Genomic DNA, 26899 nt, shown 5'->3' on the forward strand with positions numbered 1-26899 from the left:
GACAGTATATCCACCAATCACTCGGGGAATTACATTACTATGGATCTCAGACTTTGCACAGATGAGAATCTTCTCAGATCCTTCACTTTCCTTGCAAGCAGCAAACATTCAGTAAGTGCAGAAGTTGTGGAGCAGCTGACAACCATTGTGTCCTGTTCCTGTAGGCCCTACAGTGTGGGGGAAGTTGCTGGGGTGGGGGGGGTGTAAGGAGCGACCGTGTAGATTGTATCAGGGGGGATATTTTACCCTCTGTATTTCCTTACTGAAATTTCCTCAGCTGAAAATGGGTTGCATTCATCTGTATGAGGTCATTTTAGAGGAACGGGAAAGTGGCAGAACTTTCTGCAATGTGTGAATAAATCGTTAGAGCGTTGCAATTAGAAAGATCCAGTTGTTTTTTGCATTTTTTTAGCCTCAGACAGAAGTTCATCCTACAGGAAGGATTTAAAATTATATTTTATATTTCCCATTTTGATCATATTCACTCCTGGCTTTTTCTCAGAAATCTGCAGAAGTCAAACTCCTGGTGTGAATAAAGTCTAGGACTATGTGCACACAGCGTCTTTTTTTCAGGAGAATTCCGCCAAGAATCTGCAGCATAAAATGAACAACAATGTCAAACAAAATGTTCCGTCCTAAGTCGCTTCTTTTAATTGTTTTCAGGGTTCGGAAACCCTAAAGTGATGAAAATACGTAACATGATCATTCTTCGGGCGGCTTCCGAGCAAAAACCTGTCCGCTCTCTGTACTTCACAGTGTAGACAAAAGCTGCGTGCTGAGCCTCCTCAAAAAAAAAGAACAGCCAGCTTTTCCAGACGTGGCTTCACCTGGGAAAACTCTGATGCCGAGTGCACATAGCCCAAGTATTTTTTTAGGCGGATTCCACATGGAACGCACCTTGAAAAAAAGTCACAAAACCTCTACCAAAAAATGAGCATAATACCTGGTAATGTGCAAACAACATTGATGTGCACATGTTCAGTCTTTTGTTACTCCTTTTAACCGCTTCAGGACAAAACTCAACAGCATAGCGTTAAGAAAAACACATGCACATAAGGAAAATTCATCAAAGTTTTTTTCCGCCAGATTTCTGAAGAAAAAAAAGCTTTGAAAAATTGTACAATTTTTTTGTACAACGGGAGATGTACAAAAAAAATGCAACGTCTGTTATTTTCACGTCTTTTTTTCACCACAGATCCAACAAAGTGGACATGATGGAGCTTGGAAAACCACACTCGTCAAATTCAGGCCATACAAAAGCGCACACTAGTGATGAGCGAACGTCCTGGGACCAGGTGTCATCCGAGCATTCTCATGTGGTAACCGAGTGTCTTCGGCGTGCTCGAAAAATAAGTTCGACTCCCCATGCCTGCATGTCTCGTGGCTGTTCAACAACCGCAAAATATGCAGGGATTTCCAGTTTGTTAGGCAATCCCCACATGTGTTGTGGCTGTCGAACAGCCGAAGACATGCAGACATGGTGAGTCAAACATAGTATTTGAGCACGGCGAAGATACTTGGTTAGCACCCAAGCATGGATAACACCTTATCCGAGCACGTTCACTCATCACTAGGGCACCTCTTAAAGGGAACCTGTCACCCCCAAAATCGTCGATGAGCTAAGCCCACCAGCATCAGGGGCTTATCTACAGCATTCTGTAATGCTGTAGATAAGCCCCCGATGTATCCTGAAAGATAAGAAAAGAGGTTATATTATACTCACCCAGGGGCGGTCCGGTTCAGGACCTCCCATCTTCTTATGATGACTGTTATGGACCTGGTGGTTAGGAGCACCCGGCACGACCTGATAGTTAAACTCACACAGGACAAGCTCTGGGATGTGGGAGCTCTGCTGACCGCAACCCCTAATCCTATCACAAGAACTAGAAATAGCCGTGGAGCGTTCCTGACTCTCCCTAGACGCCTCTTCACAGCCTAAGAGCTAGCTAGCCCTAGAGATAGAAAATAAAGCCTACCTTGCCTCAGAGAAATTCCCCAAAGGAAAAGGCAGCCCCCAAATATATTGACTGTGAGTAAAGATGAAAGTCACAAACGCAGAAATGAAACAGGTTTCAGCAAAGGGAGGCCAGACTTGCTAAACAGACAGAGGATAGGAAAGGTATCTTTGCGGTCAGCACAAAAAACTACAAAAGAGCACGCAGAGTGTGCAAAAAGACCTCCGCACCGACTAACGGTGCGTAGATGCCACTCTGCATCCCAGAGCTTCCAGCTAGCAAGACAAAATCATGATAACCAGCTGGACAAGGAAACAATGAACAAATAATAACTATCAGGAACTTAGCTTCTGCTGGAGAAGACAGGTCACCAGAAAGATCCAAGAGCGAACTGAACCAATGCAGGAACATTGACAGCTGGCATGGAGTAACGATCTGAGTGGAGTTAAATAGAGCAGCCAACCAAAGGATAAACCACGTCACCTGTGTAAGGAACCTCAGAAGCAGCAGCTTCACTCACAGCCACCAGAGGGAGTCCATGGACAGAACTCACCGAAGTACCATTCACAACCACAGGAGGGAGTTCGACAACAGAATTCACAACAGATGACGTCCTCTTCTTGTCTTCACACTATGGCTCTGGCGCAGGCGTACTTTGTCCTGTTGAGGGCAGAGCAAAGTACTACAGTGCACAGGCGCTGGGCCTCTCTGACCTTTCCCGGCGCCTGTGCACTGCAGTACTTTGCTTTGCCCTCAACAGGACAGACAAAGTACGCCTGTGCCGGAGCCTTAGTGTGAAGACAAGAAGAGGACGTCATCGTAAGAAGATGAGAGGCCCCGGACCAGACCGTGACGTCCATCGGATCGAACCGCAGCGGGTGAGTATAATCTAACCTCTTTTTCTTATCTTTCAGGATACATCGGGGGGCTTATCTACAGCATTCCAGAATGCTGTAGATAAGCCCCTGATGACGGTGGGCTTAGCTCATCGTCGATCTTGGAGGTGACAGGTTCCCTTTAATAAATCAGGAGCATATGCCCAAAAATGCCTTCTCATCAAGACTGGCAAAAGAATCGCAGGTCTTGATGAATCGTCCCTGTAGTATTTTGAGGAGTTTTTGGAGCAGAAACTGGTTGGAAATGTTCAAAATCCTTCTAAAAAAAACTCAAAACTCCTCAAAATCTCGGAATTTCAGCTACAAAAAGGCTACAAAAAGACTTAGTATACACATAGCCACATGGACCACTTCGATGAGATTTTGGAGCAGAAACCAAGAGGAAATTTTTCATATACTCCTGAAAAATGCAAACCTCCTCAAAATCTTGGAGTCTCCACAGGTGGTGTTTTTCATGAAGGGTCTTCTCCAGCATCTTGTCTATCGTCGTTGCAGCTTTTCCGCTTCTTTTATTGTTACTTGAACATTGCTGTATCTTATGTTCATTCTTTTGTAACTTTTTTTTTTTAGTAAGAGCGTGTTCAAACTGTGCTTTTCAAGAGTTTTTGGAACAGGATCCCTCCAGGTATATGTATAAACAACGTTTTCTCTGTACTTTCCACACTAGTGGTAAATAGCTTCTGAACTTTGAAGCAGTTAAAAAAAAGTGACAAAAGATAGAACATGTGCACAGTAATGTAGTTTTCTATCTTGCTATGCATAGTGTACATTTTTGCAGAGCATTTTCAAGTGGATTTCAGGCGCAATCTGCATGAAAAAAGTCATGTCACATACTCCAACTCTCCAATCAAAATTTGTGGTTTTTGGAGTTCCTGCTCCAAAAACTGTGCTCGGTACTTGGAGCAGAAACTCTCCAAAAAACACTCTTCTAAAAACCTAGTAAAAAAAAAAAAAAACACTTCAAAGTGAACACACGAAAAGGATATGTTGACACCTATTTTTTATGTGTCGATATTGAAGCAGATTCTGCTCCGAAATCCACATCAAAACCACTTTATGCTCTTCCCATCACAGCTAGTTTGGACCAGTCTGACATTTCATAGCCCCAATAAGAGTATTTTAGCGCATGATGTTTGATCCTTTTCATCATTCAATTTATTTGTGTGCATTAATATGATGAAAAAACTAAACTTTTGCCATGTTTAATTTATACATATATTTTGTTTTTAGCCATTCTATGTGACCGTTTTATAGCTATGGTTTTAACAAATACAGTGATACCAACTGTTTATTACTATGTTTGCAAAAACTGCAGATTTATTGGCGTTATTTATAAATGTTTTCATGTTTTCATTTTTTTATTACTATTTTTTTATTTACTTTTTTTTTAATATAAGGAAAGGACATTGTCAGAAAAGCTTGAAAAGTTTCACGTTTTCCAGTCCGATTTTTAAGACAGAAAAATCCTCATTAACAAAAACCAAAAACTTTGTTTGCCATAATGGAGTTTTTCCATTGTGAGTCGTTAACTCAAACGACTGTTCTGCTGTAGATTCTCGCAGATTTTTACTGTGTCGTGCGCATGTAAAGAAAGTTTCATGACACTTTGCAAAATTCTGAGATTGCAACTTTCCCACATAAGATAGCACAACCACCGTGCATGATTATACTGCCTTAACGCGGCCAAATTACGACTCGGGTGAGTCTCAAGTAACTTTTTCTATATTTACTGAAACGTAAAAGTAGCTTGTGACTATTTTTCAGCTTCTTGGTCATTTGGATATTTATGATCATCCCTGTTCTGTTGCTTCCTAATGGAAGATGTAAAGTTACGGCACCTGTATTAAAACTTGTCGAAAAAGTTTGGCTTCTCTTACTTGCCGAGAGTTTCAGATACATTCCATCTATAGACCTGGTTATAAACACATTCATCTCGGGCTGTAAAATGTTCAGCTCCCAGAATGAAGTCCTCTGGCTCAGTTATAAAACCTTATTCGGCATCGTAAACATTGATGGCATGAAGGAGTAGTGCAATATTCTTCGGGGGAAAAAAATTCAACTTTTCCGTTTCTTTTTGACATTTGCAGATTGCAGAATTCACTAAATTTATCAAAACTGCAAGTGCGCCCAGTGGATGTATTTTAGGGAGGACACAATAAATGGAATATTCCCTTTTAGTCTAGATTTTTTTTTTTTACTACTGGTATCAAGCATCATTTTTTTTGGAAGCAGGTGGTGAATTTTTCGGAAGTCTCAAGGGCATGTAGAAATTCATAGCCAGATTAAATGGAGTTGGTGTCAAAGATTAACAGAATGATAGTGAATTTTCAACTTTGGGCAAAAGGTAAAAAACAAGACTAAAGTATCGAGTTGTGATGCCGACGGGATGGCTTTACGACTGATCCGTCTTTGAGAGTGGACAATTGGTAGTAGGCTCATAGTAGGTAGGCTTCCCGCTGCACCTTTTTGGTTTCCTATCAAGTCATGTACAGTATGTAAAAGTCTCTACATTCTCCTATATTTGCTCCTGTGTGAAGAATGAACAATCTGTATTTTTCCATTTCTTGAAACATCTCTTTAAAAACTTTTTATTTTTATAGATTTTTCTATCCATTGGTATTTAGTTATATTTCAAACTTTGGTGGTGTTAATGGTATCCCAATGTTCCAAATCCCCAATATATATTTTGCACTTCTTTCCAAAAATCTCTTGACATTCCCATGGACTTATATTAGTTCATTCACTTTTTGTCCTCCTGAAAAAAAATACCTAATAATTCTTCAAGGCAAATATGCTTAAAATGAGATAAAGTTCTTCAAAATATAAATAAATAAATCAGTTGTTGAGTTATGGTTTTGGATACGTGTTTCTTTTCTCATTTATTTTTTTGTTTTCTTATAGTATTTCGGGGGGATAGAAAATGTCATCTCTAAGCGGCAAAATACAGACTGTTTTGGGGTCCATCCCCCCGGACCAGCTTGGATATTCCCTGACCCATGAGCACTTAACAATGACTTTTGAATGTTGTTATTGTCCACCACCCGCATTTCAAGCCGACTTGACTGATGGACCCATCGTTATGAAGAACCTCTTCTGGCTAAAGCAAAATCCATACAGTCATAGAGAAAATCTTCTCCTGAATCAGGAGGTGGATGCAGTAAAAGAAGAACTCATTGCCTTTAAGGCAGCAGGTGGAGGCTGCATCGTGGAAAACACAACTACTGGAATCAGTAGAGACGTAAAGATGCTCAAATGGCTTTCACAGGAAGCTGGCGTCCATATTGTTTCAGGTGCTGGATTCTACGTGGATGCGACCCATAGTCCTGAAACTCGGGCGATGTCTGTCGAGCAGGTAGCCAATAATTATAATTTTTCTGAATGGGCTTTTAGGATTTTGGGATATTTAGTTGCATAGATTAAAAATGGTAAAAAATATAACTTAACTTCTAGTGGTTATATCGTACTTTGACACATGATATAATCTCTGGCCTGACAGCCTTCCAGTAGGGTCTAAAGTTGACCATACAGTAGAAATTTTGGATGAGTCAAATGGCAATTTAGACCATTATCTGCCGACCATGGGTGCTTTTTCATGACAATGTCCAATTGGTAGTCAATAAAATATTTGCCATCGATCTGCCGTATTGGAATATATTTGCGCTGGAGTTGAAATGTTGTTCATGCCAAATGAAAAAAATCTGTGTCCCAATGGAGGTCCAGACCAGGTCATAGGCCATGGTAGAGATTGGTATCTAATTTGCAAACAAAAACCTTCACAGATTCCCAGAGACCTCGAATTGATGGCCAGCTCCTTGGTAATACACATACTATAACTGTATTACAAATGTGGATTGTAAAGCTTCATAATACAACATTTCTGTGCTCGTTCCTTCTGCTCTTGTCACTGGATTGCGTAGCGCCTTTGTAATGGGCAACAGCGCAGCTATTTAGGTTGATATTGTGATGCTAGTCATACAGGGAGCTTGGGTGTTAATTTCATTCTTGGTCATCGAAATGACTTCCATCTGTTAACCTTGGAATGGGTTCACACGATTTAGACCCCTAGCTTCCTACCATTTAGTTGTAAGTTCCTTTGCTCTAGTTCACTCATGTTGCTTTGCTTCTGCCACTGCCCTGCTCGTTGATTCCTGTTTCTAACATTGGCCCCTGTTTAAACTATTCTTTTGCTTGATCTTCCTATTCCTGACCTCCTGGTATTGATGCAGTTTTCTGCAAGCCCTCTTCATTGGCCAGCAGCCACTCCATGGACCCAACCCAGAGGCCCTTTGTAAGTCCAGATTTCTATATAGGGATTAAAAGGTGAGGGTCATGCCAACCCCTGGGGTCTGTAAGATGGAGAAACCTTCCCTAAGGCTACATTCACACTAGCGTTCGGCTAGTGTGCGTCACGCTAGCGTCGGGTGACGCAGCGGCGACGCACGCGTCATGCGCCCCTATGTTTAACATGGGGGACGCATGCGTTTTTGCTTGTTGCGTTTTCCGACACGTGCGTCTTTTTTGACGCTAGCGTCGGACCAAGAAAACGCAACAAGTTGCATTTTTCTTGCGTCCGATTTTCGTCAAAAAACGACGCACGCGTCGAAAAACGCAGCGTTTTTGCGTGCGTTTGCACGCGTTTTTCGGTGCGTTGTGCGTCGCCGACGCAGCGGCGCACAACGCTAGTGTGAACGTAGCCTAATTCTGTCTGTGGAAGCGCTATTAAAGTTTGCAGGCTACCACGCACAGATCCCTCGTTGTAGGTTAATACTGTGCCTCCAAGTTCTTACAAGTTTGTTTGTTTTATTTACAAAAATACTCACCGATCACCTCTGCTGCTCAATGTTCCCTTTAGGTCTTCAGCACATCTTCTTGCTGCCGCACCATGCATCCTCATACTGGTATGTGCACTATCGTCCTGGGCTTAGCTTCAGCCGAATGTTCAGGCCTAGAGGGCACGTCGTAAGGCTGCAGCGCATATTGTGGCAATATCGCCATGACCTTGCAATACGCATAGATGTCGTAGCAGGAGTCCCGACCTAGAGTATGTGGCTAGGCCTGAGACATCTCTGCACTTAAGTGTAGTAATGTTGCTGTGACATCACGACCTTACTACACGCACTCTAGACTAGGATTTCCAACCACTACTAGGCCCGAGATGGCCTTGTGTATGTGTAGGGTTGTCCTGGGCCTAGTTGCAGCTGGAAGTCCTGACCTAGTGTGAAGATGTTGCTTGGCGGCCATACGTAGATGCCCCGAGGATTGTATGGGGATAAGTGAGCAGCAGAAATGTCAGGAGAAGTTAAGTAATTTTGTTATTTTATTTATTTTTTTATACTTTTGACAGCCCTCTACAAAAAGAGATTGAATTGCAAAAAAATCCTCATTCTACAGTAGAGAATACAGATTTTTATAGAATTCAATTCCACTCATTATAAATTCTCCGATCTCTATTCGCATTGAAATGTGTACATGCTAAAGATCCATTCCAATTCAACACATTCAGTAAAATATGGATTGTCTACTTATTGACTATATTTTCTGGGCTGAGAATGACAGGATCTTCCCTGTTCTTCTTTTCAGTCTGTTAGACAATGATTTTCCTATTAGTAGGTAACATAATGTCACTCGAAGAGGACGTTTCCCTATCACTCCTCTCCCCGCCATTAAACGCTGTGCTACTGATGTATGCAAATACTGTAACGCGCAACTCCCACTATCCGTACACTGTCTGTGATCGCTCATCCCTTTCTGTCTTGACTATACAGTCTTAAAGAATCTATCGACTTTTATTCTCTACTTTTATATAAAATAGAAAATACTCTGATACCATGAACATGGTTTAAAAAAAATGCAATTATGGTAATTTGTGCAGTGCAGTGTCTGGCCTACTGGAGGATCTTCAGTACTCTGGTGGGACAGTCTAAGCCTGGTCTAGTGGGAAACCCAGCGATCTATCACCTATGAACTATCCAGTGGAAGGGCAATAAATGTATATAGTTATGAAAACTACCTTAAATAAGTTGCAAAATTAAAGGGAATGTGTCTTTAAAGTGACCGAGGGCAGTAGCCATGGATGAGCTGCTTCTCCATAATGCCCGGGCACGTTACAGAAAAATCGTGTCCCAGTCTCAATGTGCTGTCACGTGTGGGATCCATCAGACTCACTTGTAGGCCACACGCCTCTGCTTTCTCCAGGCCACCATCTTCAGGAGCCACCGTACATAACTCAGGTGACACCCAGTTCATTTCAACAAGCAAAGGTTTACTGGACAGTTGAAGTTCATCAGACTGTAACACACAGTATTGGGCGCAAATCGTCCTAGTTCTTGTTTCCTTAGTACAGTATGTCTTCAGCATTACTATCTGTTCCTCTTGGACTATCCCTATATTTACTGTCTCTGTCAGCCCCAGGGATTTCCCATCCAGTCCCGCAGTTTACTTAGGATCCGTTACCTTCCCTTCACGTAGCTCCACGTCCATCGTTCCCTTGTATTAGGCAATCTTCATAGTACCTGTACGGATCCTTGAGCCACAATGGATCCAGTAAGGACTTCCACTGCCCCGAACGAAAGATGCCTGGCCATTGCAACTTGACCTTGGTTCCTGTACGTCCCTATTTAATCTGCTGTCAGGAAGCAGTCCCTTTTTACTGGAGCTTGCAACCTCCCAATAAGGGCTGGTCCAGAACCGTAACTATTTCTATCCCTATGTCGGTAGCTGACAGATATACTTTTATCTACACTATGTACTGTATTTTCAAACATTAAACATGTTACATTTATACTGCTTACCAAAGCCTATCACTACCTTATGTCCTAAAATCTAGCCTATGTATTCTATCACTTATCTTTATACTTTACACTTCTTGTATTCCTACTGCACCCTATGCATATTATACTACCGATGCTTGTCCCCCACGATACATTATAACGGTAACCTGGTGAAGGCTTAACACATTCTATACATTGCTGAATATATCTAAACACTGCTCAAATTATCATATACAGCACAGCGCGATAGGTGTTCTCAGGGGCAGGAACACAATAGTACAGTCCACCACTCTTACATGTCATCAGAAAATGACCTATTGTTTAAATCAGACTTATAAATATATCATTTTTCACACTGGCCACTAGACGTGCCTTAAGACTCACTCTTACTTATGGCGCAGTCAAGGATGGCTTCACAATGCTTTGACCGGCCTTTCGCTCCTCGTAACAGCTATATAGAAATACATGCTGTCATGCTTGGCTCAGGAGAGCCGACCACCAGTCCGAGCATTGCGATGTGATCCTCAGCTGAGTTATACAGCTGTACCCTAAGAGGTGTTGTCAAGTTATTGTCCCTTATCCACAGTGTAGGTGATAAATTGTTGGTTGGTGGGGGTCCAACTGCTCAGATCTGCACTGATTGACAGAACGGGGTACTTTACAGTACAGTGATCCCGCACTATGTACATTTCCTATGGAGTTGCGGAGCACTGTGCTCAGCTTTTTTCGGCATGCCCATAAAGAATGAATGGAGGGCAGGTTGCACACGCGCACTGACTCTCCATTCTGACGGGGTTTAAAGTGCCTTATTGAAGATAAAAGTTCACCTATCTGCCGGGTCCCATCAATGGGACACCCACCAATCATCAGGTTATCACCTCTCCGGTGGATAAGTCATAACTTGTTTCACCTGGACAACCCCTTGGTTCTAAAAAAAAAATGCATGTAACCCCCCATGAAGACAAGGCAACACATGTTTCAACCACAACCAAGATTGTTTATTGCCGGAATCCAGGTAATTAATGAAAAAAAATCTGGACTATCGGATGCATCAATGAAATTCTATAAATATTTTGTTGTTTTGATTACTTATTGCCGCAGTTTGGAACTTTTGATTTTTGCCTTTTTTTTTCTAAAATCCTTTTCTCTATATTTCTACGACGTCTTCTTATTAGCTGACTGAGGTTTTAGTTGACGAAGTTCTCCAAGGAGCAGATGGGACAGATATAAAATGTGGAATAATCGGAGAGATTGGATGCTCGTGGCCACTCACTGACAGTGAAAAGAAAATTCTCCGGGCGACTGCTGAGGCTCAGACACAGCTTGGATGTCCTGTGAATATTCATCCTGGCAGAAACAGCCAGGCTCCCTTCCAGATTGTGCGCATTCTGCAGGAGGCCGGGGCTGATGTCTCCAAGACTGTGATGTCTCATCTTGATAGGTACTGTAGTATAAGCCGTGTGGTCATTTTGTATTTTTTTTTTATTTAATGCTCTTCTTGTCTATGTACTTGTATATGACAAAAATAGTTACTGTAACTACTATATCGCCTAAATCGGATGCAGAAAAAAAATATTATAAATTTAAGTAAAATAAATTTGCAATATTTAAGAAAAATAAATTTGCAATATTTAAGAATCATCTTCATCACCAAGAAATAATTAAGTTTAAAAACCTTTTAAACCAATTAAGTGCAAAATATTAAAAATGATTTAAAAAAGATACCAACATAGAGACAAATTAATAGGAGAGCGAGTGCGGGGAACCTCAGTAGTAAAAGTCCCTAATCATAGATAATGTATATATATCGAATAAATAGTTAAGTATGGATCAAAACTGTATCAATGGTTAAAATAAGATAATACTTTAATTATACCAATATAATGATAGAGACACAAGCAAAGAAACTCCAAGAATGATGAAAGTAAATACAAGGTGTAATTGATAATATGGAATTCACCCACCAAACACCCCGACGCGCGTTTCACAAATGCTTCCTCAAGGTTTGCTGTAAAGTCTACGATTCCTTCTCCTGGATTTCGTTCACTGTGTACTCCTATGAAAAATTCTGTGACCAAATAGTAAAATAAGAGTAAGAGACATGAAAGCCATGATGTATGGGAGAGTGATCACCAGATAAAAAGAAAATGATTTTATTAACAACAAGACAAAAATACATTTAAAAACACTTTAAAAAAACATTGCACATAGCAACTGGGGACTTGACAGTGTTGTGTCCAAAGTCACAGCCTTATAAATGGTAACTCAAACAACATATATTCGCATGGTAGTTGAACATCAGCTAAACACCAAAGGAGTTAAACTAGGTACGGCCTCAGGTATGATCATGTGTTCAAAGAGATGCTAAAGATGTGCAAATGAGCAAAGATGTGCAAACTGCAAATATTAGCAAGCAAAGGCAATAAAATGCACAGATGAGTATGCAATGGAATACCACACACTGATGTATCCAGGATCAATATGCAAAGTGGCAAAAAAAAAATTGTGCAAATTGCAAACATAAGCAATGATGATGGTAAGATGCACAGGTTTATGTGCTATGAAATATAACACAGATGTAAATCGACCAAAAGCGTAACACCGAGAGTCTGATAAACAGATAAACACCTACCGGTATATTGTCTATGCTGCTGGAGAGATGGAAGTATGATTGAAGAATCAATATGAAAGAATATGTTATATATATATATATATATATATATATATATACAGTGGGGCAAAAAAGTATTTAGTCAGTCAGCAATAGTGCAAGTTCCACCACTTAAAAAGATGAGAGGCGTCTGTAATTTACATCATAGGTAGACCTCAACTATGGGAGACAAACTGAGAAAAAAAAATCCAGAAAATCACATTGTCTGTTTTTTTAACATTTTATTTGCATATTATGGTGGAAAATAAGTATTTGGTCAGAAACAAACAATCAAGATTTCTGGCTCTCACAGACCTGTAACTTCTTCTTTAAGAGTCTCCTCTTTCCTCCACTCATTACCTGTAGTAATGGCACCTGTTTAAACTTGTTATCAGTATAAAAAGACACCTGTGCACACCCTCAAACAGTCTGACTCCAAACTCCACTATGGTGAAGACCAAAGAGCTGTCAAAGGACACCAGAAACAAAATTGTAGCCCTGCACCAGGCTGGGAAGACTGAATCTGCAATAGCCAACCAGCTTGGAGTGAAGAAATCAACAGTGGGAGCAATAATTAGAAAATGGAAGACATACAAGACCACTGATAATCTCCCTCGATCTGGGGCTCCACGCAAAATCCCACCCGTGGGGTCAGAATGATCACAAGAACGGTGAGCAAAACTCCCAGAACCACACGGGGGGACCTAGTGAATGAACTGCAGAGAGCTGGGACCAATGTAACAAGGCCTACCATAAGTAACACACTACGCCACCATGGACTCAGATCCTGCAGTGCCAGACGTGTCCCACTGCTTAAGCCAGTACATGTCCGGGCCCGTCGGAAGTTTGCTAGAGAGCATTTGGATGATCCAGAGGAGTTTTGGGAGAATGTCCTATGGTCTGATGAAACCAAACTGGAACTGTTTGGTAGAAACACAACTTGTCGTGTTTGGAGGAAAAAGAATACTGAGTTGCATCCATCAAACACCATACCTACTGTAAAGCATGGTGGTGGAAACATCATGCTTTGGGGCTGTTTCTCTGCAAAGGGGCCAGGACGACTGATCCGGGTACATGAAAGAATGAATGGGGCCATGTATCGTGAGATTTTCAGTGCAAACCTCCTTCCATCAGCAAGGGCATTGAAGATGAAACGTGGCTGGGTCTTTCAACATGACAATGATTCAAAGCACACCGCCAGGGCAACGAAGGAGTGACTTCGTAAGAAGCATTTCAAGGTCCTGGAGTGGCCTAGCCAGTCTCCAGATCTCAACCCTATAGAAAACCTTTGGAGGGAGTTGAAAGTCCGTGTTGCCAAGCGAAAAGCCAAACACATCACTGCTCTAGAGGAGATCTGCATGGAGGAATGGGCCAACATACCAACAACAGTGTGTGGCAACCTTGTGAAGACTTACAGAAAACGTTTGACCTCTGTCATTGCCAACAAAGGATATATTACAAACTATTGAGATGAAATTTTGTTTCTGACCAAATACTTATTTTCCACCATAATATGGAAATAAAATGTTAAAAAAACAGACAATGTGAATTTCTGGATTTTTTTTTCTCAGTTTGTCTCCCATAGTTGAGGTCTACCTATGATGTAAATTACAGACGCCTCTCATCTTTTTAAGTGGTGGAACTTGCACTATTGCTGACTGACTAAATACTTTTTTGCCCCACTGTATATATATATATATATATATATATATATATATATACTAGATGGTGCCCGGTTCTAACGCATCGGGTATTCTAGAATATGCATGTCCACATAGTATATTGCCCAGCCACATAGTATATTGCCCAGCCACATAGTATATTGCCCAGCCACGTAGTATATTGCCCAGCCACGTAGTATATTGCCCAGCCATGTAATATATTGCCCAGCCACGTAGTATATTGCCCAGTGATGTAGTATATTGCACAGCGACGTAGTATACAGCACAGAGCCACGTAGTATACAGCACAGAGCCACGTAGTATATTGCCCAGTGACGTAGTATATTGCCCAGCCACGTAGTATATGGCACAGCGACGTAGTATATTGCACAGCGACGTAGTATACAGCACAGAGCCACGTAGTATATTGCCCAGTCACGTAGTATATTGCCCAGCGACGTAGTATATTGCACAGCGATGTAGTATATTGCACAGCGACGTAGTATATTGCCCAGCCACATAGTATATTGCACAGCGACGTAGTATATTGCCCAGCCACATAGTATATTGCACAGCGACGTAGTATACAGCACAGAGCCACGTAGTATATTGCCCAGCCACGTAGTATATTGCCCAGTCACGTAGTCTATTGCCCAGCCACGTAGTATATTGCCCAGCCACGTAGTATATTGCCCAGCCACGTAGTATATTGACCAGCTACGTAGTATATTGCCCAGCTACGTAGTATATTGCCCAGCCACGTAGTCTATTGCCCAGCCACGTAGTATATTGCCCAGCCACGTAGTATATTGCCCAGCCACATATGTCACAGCTTAAAAACAAAAAAATACACATACTCTCCTTCGGACCCGAGGGCCCCTTGTAGCGCGCGGCTGCCGCCATCTTCCGTTCCCAGGATGCATTGCGAAATTATCCTATATAGAAAAGAAATACCAAATAATATTGAAAAATATCCAAAGGAGTAAATATTCCCCAATAAGTAAATACCCAAAAGAAAATATTTACTAACCACAAATACCAAGACAATTTTTTAGAAATTCAATAAATTTTATTATAAAAAAGACATAGCACAATCAATAGCATTTTTATTAAAAGATATCCATATATTAGAATATGTATAATCTAAAATAGAGACAAAATATGTATGCATGTGCAATATAGATCAGCATGTGGGGGGCCAGGGCATACTATACCTGATCGGCAAAAAATAAAAAATAAATTAAATAATGCCACGGCTCAAGAAAAAAATAACCATTCACATTGAAATGTATAAGCACTATATATATGTAATATTAAATAAGTAATATTTCATGTGATGGTATAAACAAATAATAAATAAATAAATTAAATAATTGTGGATGAAAAATAAAAATAAAAAATAAAAATTATCCAATTATAATTATGCGCATATCCATATATAATGAGTCTGTATTTGATATATGGTTGATGAAATAACAAAAAATATCAAAAAATATAAAGATGAATAAATAAACCAGTGATATTGTAAATGATTAACGTGATATATGAAAAAAATATGTTACAAACTATATAATTACAAAAAATGGTGTGTAAAAAAATAAGTGTCAAAAAATATGTGTCAATTACTTAAGAAAAATAAAAAATAAAAAATAAAAAACGTGAAATATGTATATTAGTGTTTAATATCTGTATATATATTATATATTGCAGTGATACATTTAATAAAATGGACAATATACATATAATCAGTATTGAAATGTGGAAAGGTATATATAGACTATATCAATCATCAACCATATATCAAAAAACAACAAGTGTGGTAGGCGGTTTTAATTCCACTTTGACATGAGTGTCACAATGGACATGCACACAAGTATCCAAAGTGATAAGTAATGAATAATGCACAAAGAAAAAATTAGATAAATAAATAAAAATAAACCGTGAATACCGACCAGGAATGCGCGCCTCAGCTCCCCCACACACCACTCCAACGCACGTTTCGCAACCGCTTCGTCAGCGAAGCGGTTGCGAAACGTGCGTTGGAGTGGTGTGTGGGGGAGCTGACGCGCGCATTCCTGGTCGGTATTCACGGTTTATTTTTATTTATTTATCTAATTTTTTCTTTGTGCATTATTCATTACTTATCACTTTGGATACTTGTGTGCATGTCCATTGTGACACTCATGTCAAAGTGGAATTAAAACCGCCTGCCACACTTGTTGTTTTTTGATATATGGTTGATGATTGATATAGTCTATATATACCTTTCCACATTTCAATACTGATTATATGTATATTGTCCATTTTATTAAATTTATCACTGCAATATATAATATATATACAGATATTAAACACTAATACACATATTTCACGTTTTTTATTTTTTATTTTTCTTAAGTAATTGACATATTTTTTGACACTTATTTTTTTACACACCATTTTTTGTAATTATGTAGTTTGTAACATATTTTTTTCATATATCACGTTAATCATTTACAATATCACTGGTTTATTTATTCATCTTTATATTTTTTGATATTTTTTGTTATTTCATCAACCATATATCAAATACAGACTCATTATATATGGATATGTGCATAATTATAATTGGATAATTTTTATTTTTTATTTTTATTTTTCATCCACAATTATTTAATTTATTTATTTATTATTTGTTTATACCATCACATGAAATATTACTTATTTAATATTACATATATATAGTGCTTATACATTTCAATGTGAATGGTTGTTTTTTTCTTGAGCCGTGGCATTATTTAATTTATTTTTTATTTTTTGCCGATCAGGTATAGGACGCCCTGGCCCCCCCACATGCTGATCTATATTGCACATGCATACATATTTTGTCTCTATTTTAGATTATACATATTCTAATATATGGATATATTTTAATAAAAATGTTATTGATTGTGCTATGTCTTTTTTATAATAAAATTTATTGAATTTCTAAAAAATTGTCTTGGTATTTGTGGTTAGTAAATATTTTCTTTTGGGTATTTGCATTGCGAAATTACCCAGATGACTTAGCGGTCTCGCGAGGCCGCTAAGTCTTCTGAGTAATTTCACAATGCATGGCCAGCAACGGAAGATGGCGAGCGGCTCTGCGGACAACGGAGGATGAGTATAGCAGGTTTTTTGTTTTTTTTATTATTTTTAACATTACATTTTTTTACTATTGATGCCGCATAGGCAGCATCAATAGTAAAAAGTTTTGGGACACACAGGATTAATAGCGGCGGTAACGGAGTGCGTTACCCGCGGCATAACGCGGTCCGTTACCGCCGGCATTAACCCTGTGTTAGCGGTGGCTGGAGGGGAGTATGCGGGCGCCGGGCACTGACTGCAGGGAGTAAGGAGCGGCCATTTTCTTCTGGACTGTTCCCGTCGCTGATTGGTCGAGGTAAAACAGCCACGACCAATCAGTGACTTGGATTTCCTTGACAGACAGAGGTCGCGGCCAATGAATATTCATGACAGACAGACAGAAGGACAGAAAGACGGAAGTGACCCTTAGACAATTATGTAGTAGATATATATATATATATATATATATATATATATATCATTATCTCACCCATGCTTGTTGCCAGTAAAAGGGAGGATAAGCCCAGAGCCCCATGCGTATCGCCACTCAAAGTGGTGGGTCCATGAGGGGTGGTATAGTTCTGTAGGGGCTTGTTGAAGCATATATAAAGGCATGATGGATCACCAGATAAGTTGCAGCTGTGTTGTGCACATCCCAAACTCCCGGAATTGTTTAGAAACAAACTGTTTCAAATTTCACAAAAATAGCTGGATTTATGAAAAATGTACGATAATTCATTTTGCTTGTCATTGGCTAATATTTTTCTGGATTCCTTTTAAAATTGGCATGGAGTGCAAAAGAAATAAATATAATACTCACCTCCCCCTGCCCTCACCTGTTCCAACACATAGATCACTTTTCATGGAGGTTTGGTGCTGATTAGACTTCATGCAACATCATGAGGTGGTGATGGCGAACTCAGTCGGTGGGTTCAAGAGAGGCCTGGATGTCTTCCTGGAGCAGAACAAAATTGTATCTTACAGTTATTAGGTTCTTTAGAAGGACGTAGATCTGGGGATTTATTCTGACGGAATATAGGCTGAACAGGATGAACAAATGTCTTTTTTTCGGCTTTGCTAACTATGTTACTAAGTATATGACATGTTTTGCCCCACAATGTCATGAAGTGCGTTGGACCATGATTTGAGTTGACCTTCGTTGTCATGATGTACGTTGACCAATGATGTGAGTTGACCTGTGTCATCGTGATGTATGTTGACCCATGATGTGAGATGGCCTGCGTCATGGTGATGTGCATTGACCCATGATGTTGGTTGACCTACACCATCATGATGTACATTGACCAATGATGTGAGTAGACCTGCAACGTCATGATGTACGTTGACCCATTATGTGAGTTGGCCTGCAATGTCATGATGTACGTTGACCCATGATGTTGGTTGACCTACTGTGTCATGATGTACGTTGACCAATGATGTGAGTAGACCTGCAACGTCATGATGTACGTTGACCCATTATGTGAGTTGGCCTGCAATGTCATGATGTACTTTGACCAGTGATGTGTTCCGACCTGTGTTGTGATTTTGTGCATTGACTCATCACGTTGTAAGGTTTAGTCAGTGCCAGAGTCATAAAAGAGTCCTGAGAAGTGATTGGAGTTCAAGGAAGCTGTGCAGTGAGACAATTGAGGCCTGCGGAGAGGTCAGTTCTGGACAAAGTGAATTTGGTGAATTTGATTTTCGGCGGATCGATTATCATTAGCGGTCACAGTATTTAGCTCAGTATCTGCTACATACACTTTACTGACTATAAATTTACAGACAACTATGAATAAAATTAGCAGGGGAAATTAAATATTCTGTATGTCCAGTGTGAATATTCCTACAGAGAAAGTGCACATGAGTCGCGACCAGCCTGATGAAAAATTTCTTTGTAATTAATCTTGGTGCGCGGAAAGTGACCACATTATGTAATCACTGCCCGTCTGTTTGCATAGAGAGATTTAATCCTTCTTAATAGAAAGTAACTAATGTCAACATAGAAATAATAAAACCATGGCTTCTTCTCTTTGTCCTAGGACGATATTTGATGAGAAATTACTGCTGGAGTTTGCCGAACTCGGGTCGTACCTGGAATACGATTTGTTTGGGACGGAAATGCTGAACTACCAGTTTAATACAGCAGTGGATATGCCCAGTGATAACGACAGGATCAGAGCGTAAGTGTTGGCGCTTAGACGGGCCTAGTCATTTTCTAAAACTAAATTCTGGCTTTACAATAGGAGGTCCTAAGTTAACGGCCCACCTGTCTTTAATAAGGCATATGGACAAGTGGTTATGGCCGTTCCGAAATAAACAGCATGAGCTGCTGAGCTCAGCGATTGGCTACAGAGGTGATGGGTGCTGTCTAAGAGACGTCACTACAGCAGCCAAAACAGCCACAGCAATTGTACTAAACCGGATCACCATATATTTGTGAGGATCAGTAAAATCGCAGCTGTAATGGGGATTTTCAAAAGACTTTGCATCATGAACATGGAAATCTGGCCTTGGACAGTGTTGTGTGGTTTAATTCTTTCTTTAAAATGAGTAAGTCTTAAAACGGTGGTCCAAAACTAAAATTTAATTTAAATCCCAATATGCATAGTGACAGTTCACTCTCCGGCTCTGCTCATGAGTAATGAGAAGGCCAGAGAGCGCATTGTCTGTGTGTGTTGTAAGAAGAATACCTGATTTGCAGGAAAAGCAGAAACCAGCACCGCCCCTGCAAGTGACGTCACCAGGATAGTACTGGTCTCTGCTCGATTGTTCTTTACTTACAATGTGCAATGACATGTGCGCTCCATTGCCAACTCATCATTTTTGACAGAGCTGGCGAGAGAGCGCACTGTCACTGTGCATTGAGAAGAACTGTGCAGAGTGACAAGAAGTTTAAGGAGCATGATGATGATGCTTTGTTTCAGGGAAGGGGCAGAGGCTGCGCCAGTGACCCCCGATGACGGCTAGTTTGACTATCCCACCATCCACCGGGGATTCTCATCAAAGAGGAAGTAGTAAAAAAATATCAAGCATTTAGAGTAGTGAGTGAATGGTAGGGAATTTTTAATTTAAGTATATTAGAAAGTAGATTAGATTATGATCTATTACATAGCATTAAAATAAATTTTAGTTTCGGACCACCCCTTTAGATGGAAGTGTACTTCACGCGTTTCCGTTTCAGATTGTAAGCTCTTATTATAAAAAAGCTCTGTCCTTTTGCCTTACTATTAGTTTTCTTACTCTTTATCACTTATCCTTTTGCATGTTTCTGCCTCCCTTAATTATACAGCTCTGGAAAATTCAAGAATTTTTTTTATTATATTATTATTATTTATTTTTCCTATTCAGTCAGACCTGATTGGCTGTTTATTAAAACATTTACTACCCCAGACTCTTGTCTATAATTTAACTGTATTGAGCGCTGTGGCTAATTGAAGGGTTTAGAGGATGTTCACCCATCACAGCATCTCTGGCAGTCAATTCCAGCACTTATTCTTGCTAATTAACTTGATTAATGGCGAGATTCTTCTTTTATTGACTTGTTGGTATCTTTCAGCACAGCTACCGACTGTAAATTTATCAATGGCTGCCACTTAGTCGCTAAACAGTCAGTAATCCACCCTGTTAGTGAGGCACATTCATATAATGTGTCATTGTACTGACAGTTTCCCAGTTTTCCGCTTGCGAACTATAACACAGTCATAAAATATATATACAAAATATAAATATGGATTTTACAAAAAGTTTTGTGCCTAGCTTTGTGAACATCACAAAAAGACTGATGTGGTCAGTTGCAATAGGAGAAGAGATTTTTCAAAAATTCACATTCGTCATTTTTCTGAACCATAAGGTCCCTAAATATAAAAAATAAAAAAATCTTTCTACACACCTTACTGGCTTCTCTTTATGGCTTCTCCCCGTCACCCATTCGGTCTTCATCGTATATTCTGATCCCCATCACTCGCACTGAAATAATAGTGAGCCGAGCCTTCTGACTGTGATGAAGCCGGGGCAGTTTTGTCATGATGTTTTGCGCTTTCCCTAGCCCTCCTCATATTATGCTCTTGGGTCTATATAAATGCACAAACAAACAAATTTAAATTTGTGGTAGTAAGTTGCTTGTGACTTTTTTCCATACTGTGATTTACAGATGGCACTGTGATGCCCTATTAACGGAGACCCTAATATCCGCACCCTAATGAGTCTCCAGGGCTCCAGTGACAACCTCAAAAATCCCCTAGTGGAGCATAGCCGAGGTGTTGGTGTGTTATGTGTGTGATAGTCATCATTCCACAGCTCCGTTGCCAAAAAGATTTTCCGATACATCCAAAGTGGCATGAATGGCATGAGTTCTTCATCTGAACTACTGTTCGATAGTACCAGTTTCCACCTTGATACTCCCACATGAATTCCACTTTTCTTTCTTCTTGTAGAATCTCTAGCTTTTACCTTGGCTGAAGATACTCGTATTCTTTTATTGTGTGTTCTACTAAGAACATATTGAATTTTTTTTTTTATTATTAAACTTCCTGTCCAGTCTCTTTTTTCCACCCTATCTGTGCTCTCCATTCTACTAATGATGAAAGATTAACATTGTCTGTTATTTTGACTGAGAATCTGCCTCCAGAGATTATTTTAGATGAGAGCGGGCATTACCAATGTGAGACATGTACTGACTGACAGTCTGCTCTCCTGAACTACAGTACATGTATCGCACTGGCAACGCCCTCTTTCATTTAAAACAATCTCTGGAGGCAGATTTTCAGGGAGATCTATCTCCAGCCCATAGATCTTAACAGCTCATTTACTTATTAAAGGAATGTGCATCTCTTGGGAATAAAACAGGACACAGATATCAATGTATCATTATATTAAACTTTCTATAATCTGTGTCCCTGTTAATAATTAAAAATTTGTACAAACTGCAAATTTTGACTTTTTTTAATTTATAATTTTTATCTTTTTGCTCGATGATGTACAATAACAAATTGTATTGTGGTACCATGTTAGCCAGAAAAATCGATGTGAATACTTTTCTGCCCAAGGATGACTTAAGTATTCTAGGAGTGATACCTTTATTGGCTAACCAGAAAATATGTTTGCAAGCTTTCAGAGCACAGTGGCTCCTTCTTCAGGCAAGATTACAAATAGAATCCTGCCTGAAGAAGGAGCCACTGTGCTCTGAAAGCTTGCAAACATATTTTCTGGTTAGCCAATAAAGGTATCACTCCTAGAATACTTCTGTCATCTTTGGACAGAAAAGTATTCACATCTATCTTTTTGCTCTAATTTTGACTTTTAAATATGTTAATTAGAACAGTAACTAATGTTCGAAAATAGCTCTAGCCAAATGTGTCAACTATCACACGTTAATTTCAAATTTTGTGCAAATCGTGACATTTTAAAATGATTGCAGTATAAATGTATTTGCCTCATGCCTTTTTTAAGACTTCTATGACCTGTCTAAAATATGCAAAATGTATGTAGTTTCACTAAGCTACTCCTCTTTGTTGAGTCAGGTGCAAAAAGTGTACTAAACAGAAAATACATGTGGTGCAAGTAATGTAAAAAAATTTTATTATTTTTTTTTGCTTGGTAAATGTCCACCAGTGGCTCTCAATGCAAAGCAATGGGGCGTAAAATACTGGACATAAGTTTTTGTAACATTTTCCAGTCTATGATATTGTAAATTTTTCCCCTTGGTCTCTCTTTGATCATGACATATTATTCTTCACAATGACTAAATTTATAGGTTCCGAGTTATATAACTGCTAAAATCTTTATGTTTCGCAGGATCCGATCTTTGATCAACGCGGGCTACAATGAACGTATAGTCATTTCCCATGATATACACACCAAGAACAGGCTGGTAAAGTATGGAGGACACGGATACTCGCACATCCTCAACAATATTGTACCCAAAATGCTCTTGAGAGGCATCTCCCAGCAGAACGTCGATAAAATACTGTTAGAGAACCCCAAGAGGTGGCTGACGTTTAAGTAAAGGATGCAAGTAATTGTCAGAAAGTGTATTGTATTTGGGTTATATACAATTTTTAATCAAGCTTATAAATGCGGAGAGTAAACTACCAATGAAAGCGGAAAGATTAAAATTGCTGAAGAAAACCAAAATAGACATTTAAATTCTTCTAGGCACGAAACAAAAACTAATGAAAACAAGATAAAGTTAAAATAACTATTGAAGAATGTATAAGTCTGTAATTACAATAAAAAATAAAATAAAGGTGGATATTAGGAGCCAGGAAGCAGTATATCCTGTGCTTTTCAGTAATTTGATATTATCTATTTTTTTCATAGATATTTATTGCCTGATTAAGATTACAAATATTATGATATTGGTTTGAGATTATACAAAAATTTTTTTTTTTTTTAAACGTTCTCTTCTTTTAGCATTTTTATCTGTTTTTTATTTTTTTTTTATTAAACCGTTTCTGGCAAAATATGTAGTACGGTATTGCCAGCAGCCGATCCGACTCAATCGAGTGGCTTGATGATGTAGTGGAGAAGCAGATCGGCAGCGGTCATAGAATGCCTATAGTGTTGCCCATTATGACGGTTGGTGATCTGGACAAATCATCTGTAATTTGCCAGATTTAATGTGAGACATACCGTAACTGACTGATGGGAAGGGCATTCGTGAGAATTTTTGAGCTCCATTGAGTTTGTCTTGGCTGCCGGTCAATGATATCCAACCTGCCGCAAGACCAATTTGCCAAGACCCGTTGGCATCTGCTGGACGCTGTCATACCTTGTTTTTTGTTCTGTTGCACAGTTCTTGTTCTTCAGAGACGAACGAAGCAATTTGATGCAAATCGAATCTATATAGAATCTTTGGGAGTTTACCAAACTTTGCAAAATTTAACAATTTACAATTTGTTTCATGTGACGCGCCTAAAATTTCCTCCTATATTTTACTCATTACCAGGTGCTTGTGCTTAACTACAATAGGTGCCGGGGTTGCAGTTGCACCTGGGCTCTGGAGCTTAAGAGGCCAAAAGTCTCTTTGGCCCATATTAGAAGACCAATATTATTACACACACACATAATTTAGGGACCTTTTGGAGATTTTGTACTCAGGCCCATCAACTTCTAGTTATGCCGTTGCACATTGCAGATGATGGTATCAGTTACTGAAGTCTAACATGACCTTAGGAATGACAACACAGGCTTCATGAAATCTTGCTGCAACCACATCACATGGTATAGTACAATCAATTAGTATGGACTATAATAGCCTGTATAAAAGCAGAGGCAGGGAATGCAGCAGCCACTTTATGATGAATCTGGATAGTGAGAGGATGTTACAGCCTAGCCATAGAGATAAGGAGAGAGAGCCATAAAACACTGAAGAAAATTGACAGATAGAGAGTGTGTGTGTGTGTGTGTGATCTCACAGCAGTAAGGAAAAGAGAGTAGAGTCATCCACAACTATTTAGGGCAATTGGAGATTTGCAAATAGATTATTGGAAAAGTTAAGCGAAGCTGTTAAATTCAAATTTCAATGAATTGCTCATCTCTACTGCACCTATTTAGTTGACCTATGCAATGGTATACGGCTTCATGTATCATTTTTGTACATTCTGTATGTGCTGAAGGTAAAACATAACTTTGAGATGAACAGAAACTAAGACACATGAAATTAGAACAGCTGATCTATCAATTTCTAACAAAATAGAGTTGAATACCTTGTAAAAGCCCCCAAGCTCCTCTGATTCTGCCACTCTTTTCTGTTTTGCGCTGCCTTTCTCCATTGCGGAGATATTCATATTTGTTGTTTTTGGAGCGCAGCATGTGAAATCTCTGCTTGTAGCGCAACTGGGCGTTTCTTCAGATTCTCATCTGGGGGCGCAGTGCTTTCATACTTACCTTCCTCTCAGATGCTACCAATCACAGATGGTCAGCTGATTTAGTAGTCTACCAGTGTTAGTTGTGATTGGCGACACCTAGGACGGAGGCGTGATTGGGTACGCCCCCAGAGAAGACTCTGAGTCTGATTTTTTTCTATCATTTTATGTGTGTATTCTATAGTTTTTGAATGATGCCGAGACCCTACCTGTACTCAATATCAAGTTGTTGTTTTTTCTTGTCCTTGATGATTATTTATTGTTGTGCTTTCAAAATTATTTTTGCTCTTTTCTTTCCATTCCACAATTGTTAGATAAATCATTTAATAATAAAATATATTAACACAAAAAAAGAAGAAATAGTTTCTGATGTTTTTCTGTGTGTGTAAATGTAAACTCTGTAATGACTGGATTTCTTTCCAGCCCCAGTAATAAACACTTAAACAATTGTCTCTGAAAAGAATGAATTGAATTCCTACAAGCCGCGCTAATCACGACTACTCTGAAGCAAGTAATAATAATAATGCACAAGTTGTAGAAAACTAAAGTGATTCCAATTAAATGACTCCCCTCTGGAACAATTTGATGTTCCTTGTAATATTGATGATGCTTGTAATTATCCCGCTGTTCTTTAATTAATGCTTGATATGGAACATAGCCATTTAAATTACTTTCTGGCAAAACCTTAGGACGCTACCTTTTAATTAAAGACTGTGGACAAGTCTGTATAAGATATATGTATATAAACTGGGGCATGCGTAGAGCAATGGCAGAGGAGGACGAGGTCCATTCATTGTGCTAACACAGAATTACTACCAATCTCCTCTCGTTCCCTATCACTACTCCCTACTATTGCCTGAAAGGTGATGATCCTGGGAGGAAGGAGGGAGGAAAGTAGTAGTCTGTGCATTCTGCAGCCTTCATCATAACTGCTGCTGGGGTTTAATCACTTCACTACTCTAGCCCAAATGGGATAATATATATATATATATATATATATATATATATATATATATATATATATATATATATATATATATAAATACTCTAGCCCACCTGGGATATTATAAAAAAAATCACTCTAGCCCATCAGGTATATTATAAAAAATTACTCTAGCCCACCAGGGATATTAGAAAAATAATTACTCTACTCTATCATTACCTTAGACCCATTACCATTCTAGACTATCAAGGATATTATCAAAAATGTTTTTTTACTATTATAGACTACTACAGATATAATAACAAACCCCCTACTATTCCAGACCACCAGGGATATCAATGTTAGATCACTAAAGATATAGCATTATAATCAACCCCACGATTCCCCTAGACCACCAGGGATATAATAAATCCTTACTACTCTAGACCATTATCACTACCCAAGATCATGAGAGATATTACACTCAACCCTTTCACTACTGGAGAAATCAGAGATTTTCTGTGATTGGCAGACAGGTGATGATCTTGGGAGGCATAAGCAAAAAGAGGGCTGTAGTTTGTGCCTCCTGCAGCCATCATCCTAAGTGCTGGTGGAGTTTTAACATTTTCGCTACTCTACACCTCCAGGGATCCCAACCTTATCATTAGCCCTAGACCACTAGAGATACAATAGCATAATCAACTCCATGATTCCCCAGCACCACCAGGGCTATTATAGTAAATGCTTACTCCTCTAGACCTCAAGGGATATCAGCTCCATCACTACCTTAGACTGTTAAGGATATTATATCCAACCTTTTTCACTACTCTAGAACACCAAGGTTATTAAAAAAAAACCTTTACTACTCCACATCACCAGGGATATTATAACAAAACCATTACTACAAGGCTATTGTAGCAACCCCCCCCCCCCCCCCCAGACAAACACCACTCTAGACCACCAGGGATTAATTTCCAATAACTACACTAGACCACGAGTGGTATTATAATCAACCCTATCAGTACCCTAGACAATGAGTGGTATTACATCACTACCTTAGACATTTAGTGATGGG

The 26899-nt window shown here is 39.3% G+C and overlaps 1 protein-coding gene across 2 annotated transcripts; it reads left to right on the forward strand.

The window, feature by feature from the left end:
* The first annotated feature begins 31 nt into the window (after positions 1-31).
* Positions 32-25358, forward strand: PTER (phosphotriesterase related). Of its 2 annotated transcripts, XM_069729488.1 has the most exons (6): positions 61-111; positions 3422-3476; positions 5753-6203; positions 10797-11062; positions 19077-19217; positions 22831-23181. In XM_069729488.1, the coding sequence occupies exons 3-6, from the start codon at positions 5772-5774 to the stop codon at positions 23039-23041; spliced, it is 1050 nt and encodes a 349-aa protein (XP_069585589.1). In that variant the 5' UTR covers positions 61-111; positions 3422-3476; positions 5753-5771; the 3' UTR covers positions 23042-23181. The 2 variants fall into 2 exon arrangements, with proteins under 2 accessions (XP_069585590.1, XP_069585589.1); XM_069729489.1 differs by lacking the exon at positions 3422-3476 and having other exon boundaries at positions 32-111; positions 22831-25358.
* The last annotated feature ends 1541 nt before the right edge of the window (positions 25359-26899 follow it).

The sequence above is a fragment of the Ranitomeya imitator genome, chromosome 6, assembly GCF_032444005.1.
Source record: "Ranitomeya imitator isolate aRanImi1 chromosome 6, aRanImi1.pri, whole genome shotgun sequence".
Classification (NCBI taxonomy): Eukaryota; Metazoa; Chordata; class Amphibia; order Anura; family Dendrobatidae; genus Ranitomeya; species Ranitomeya imitator.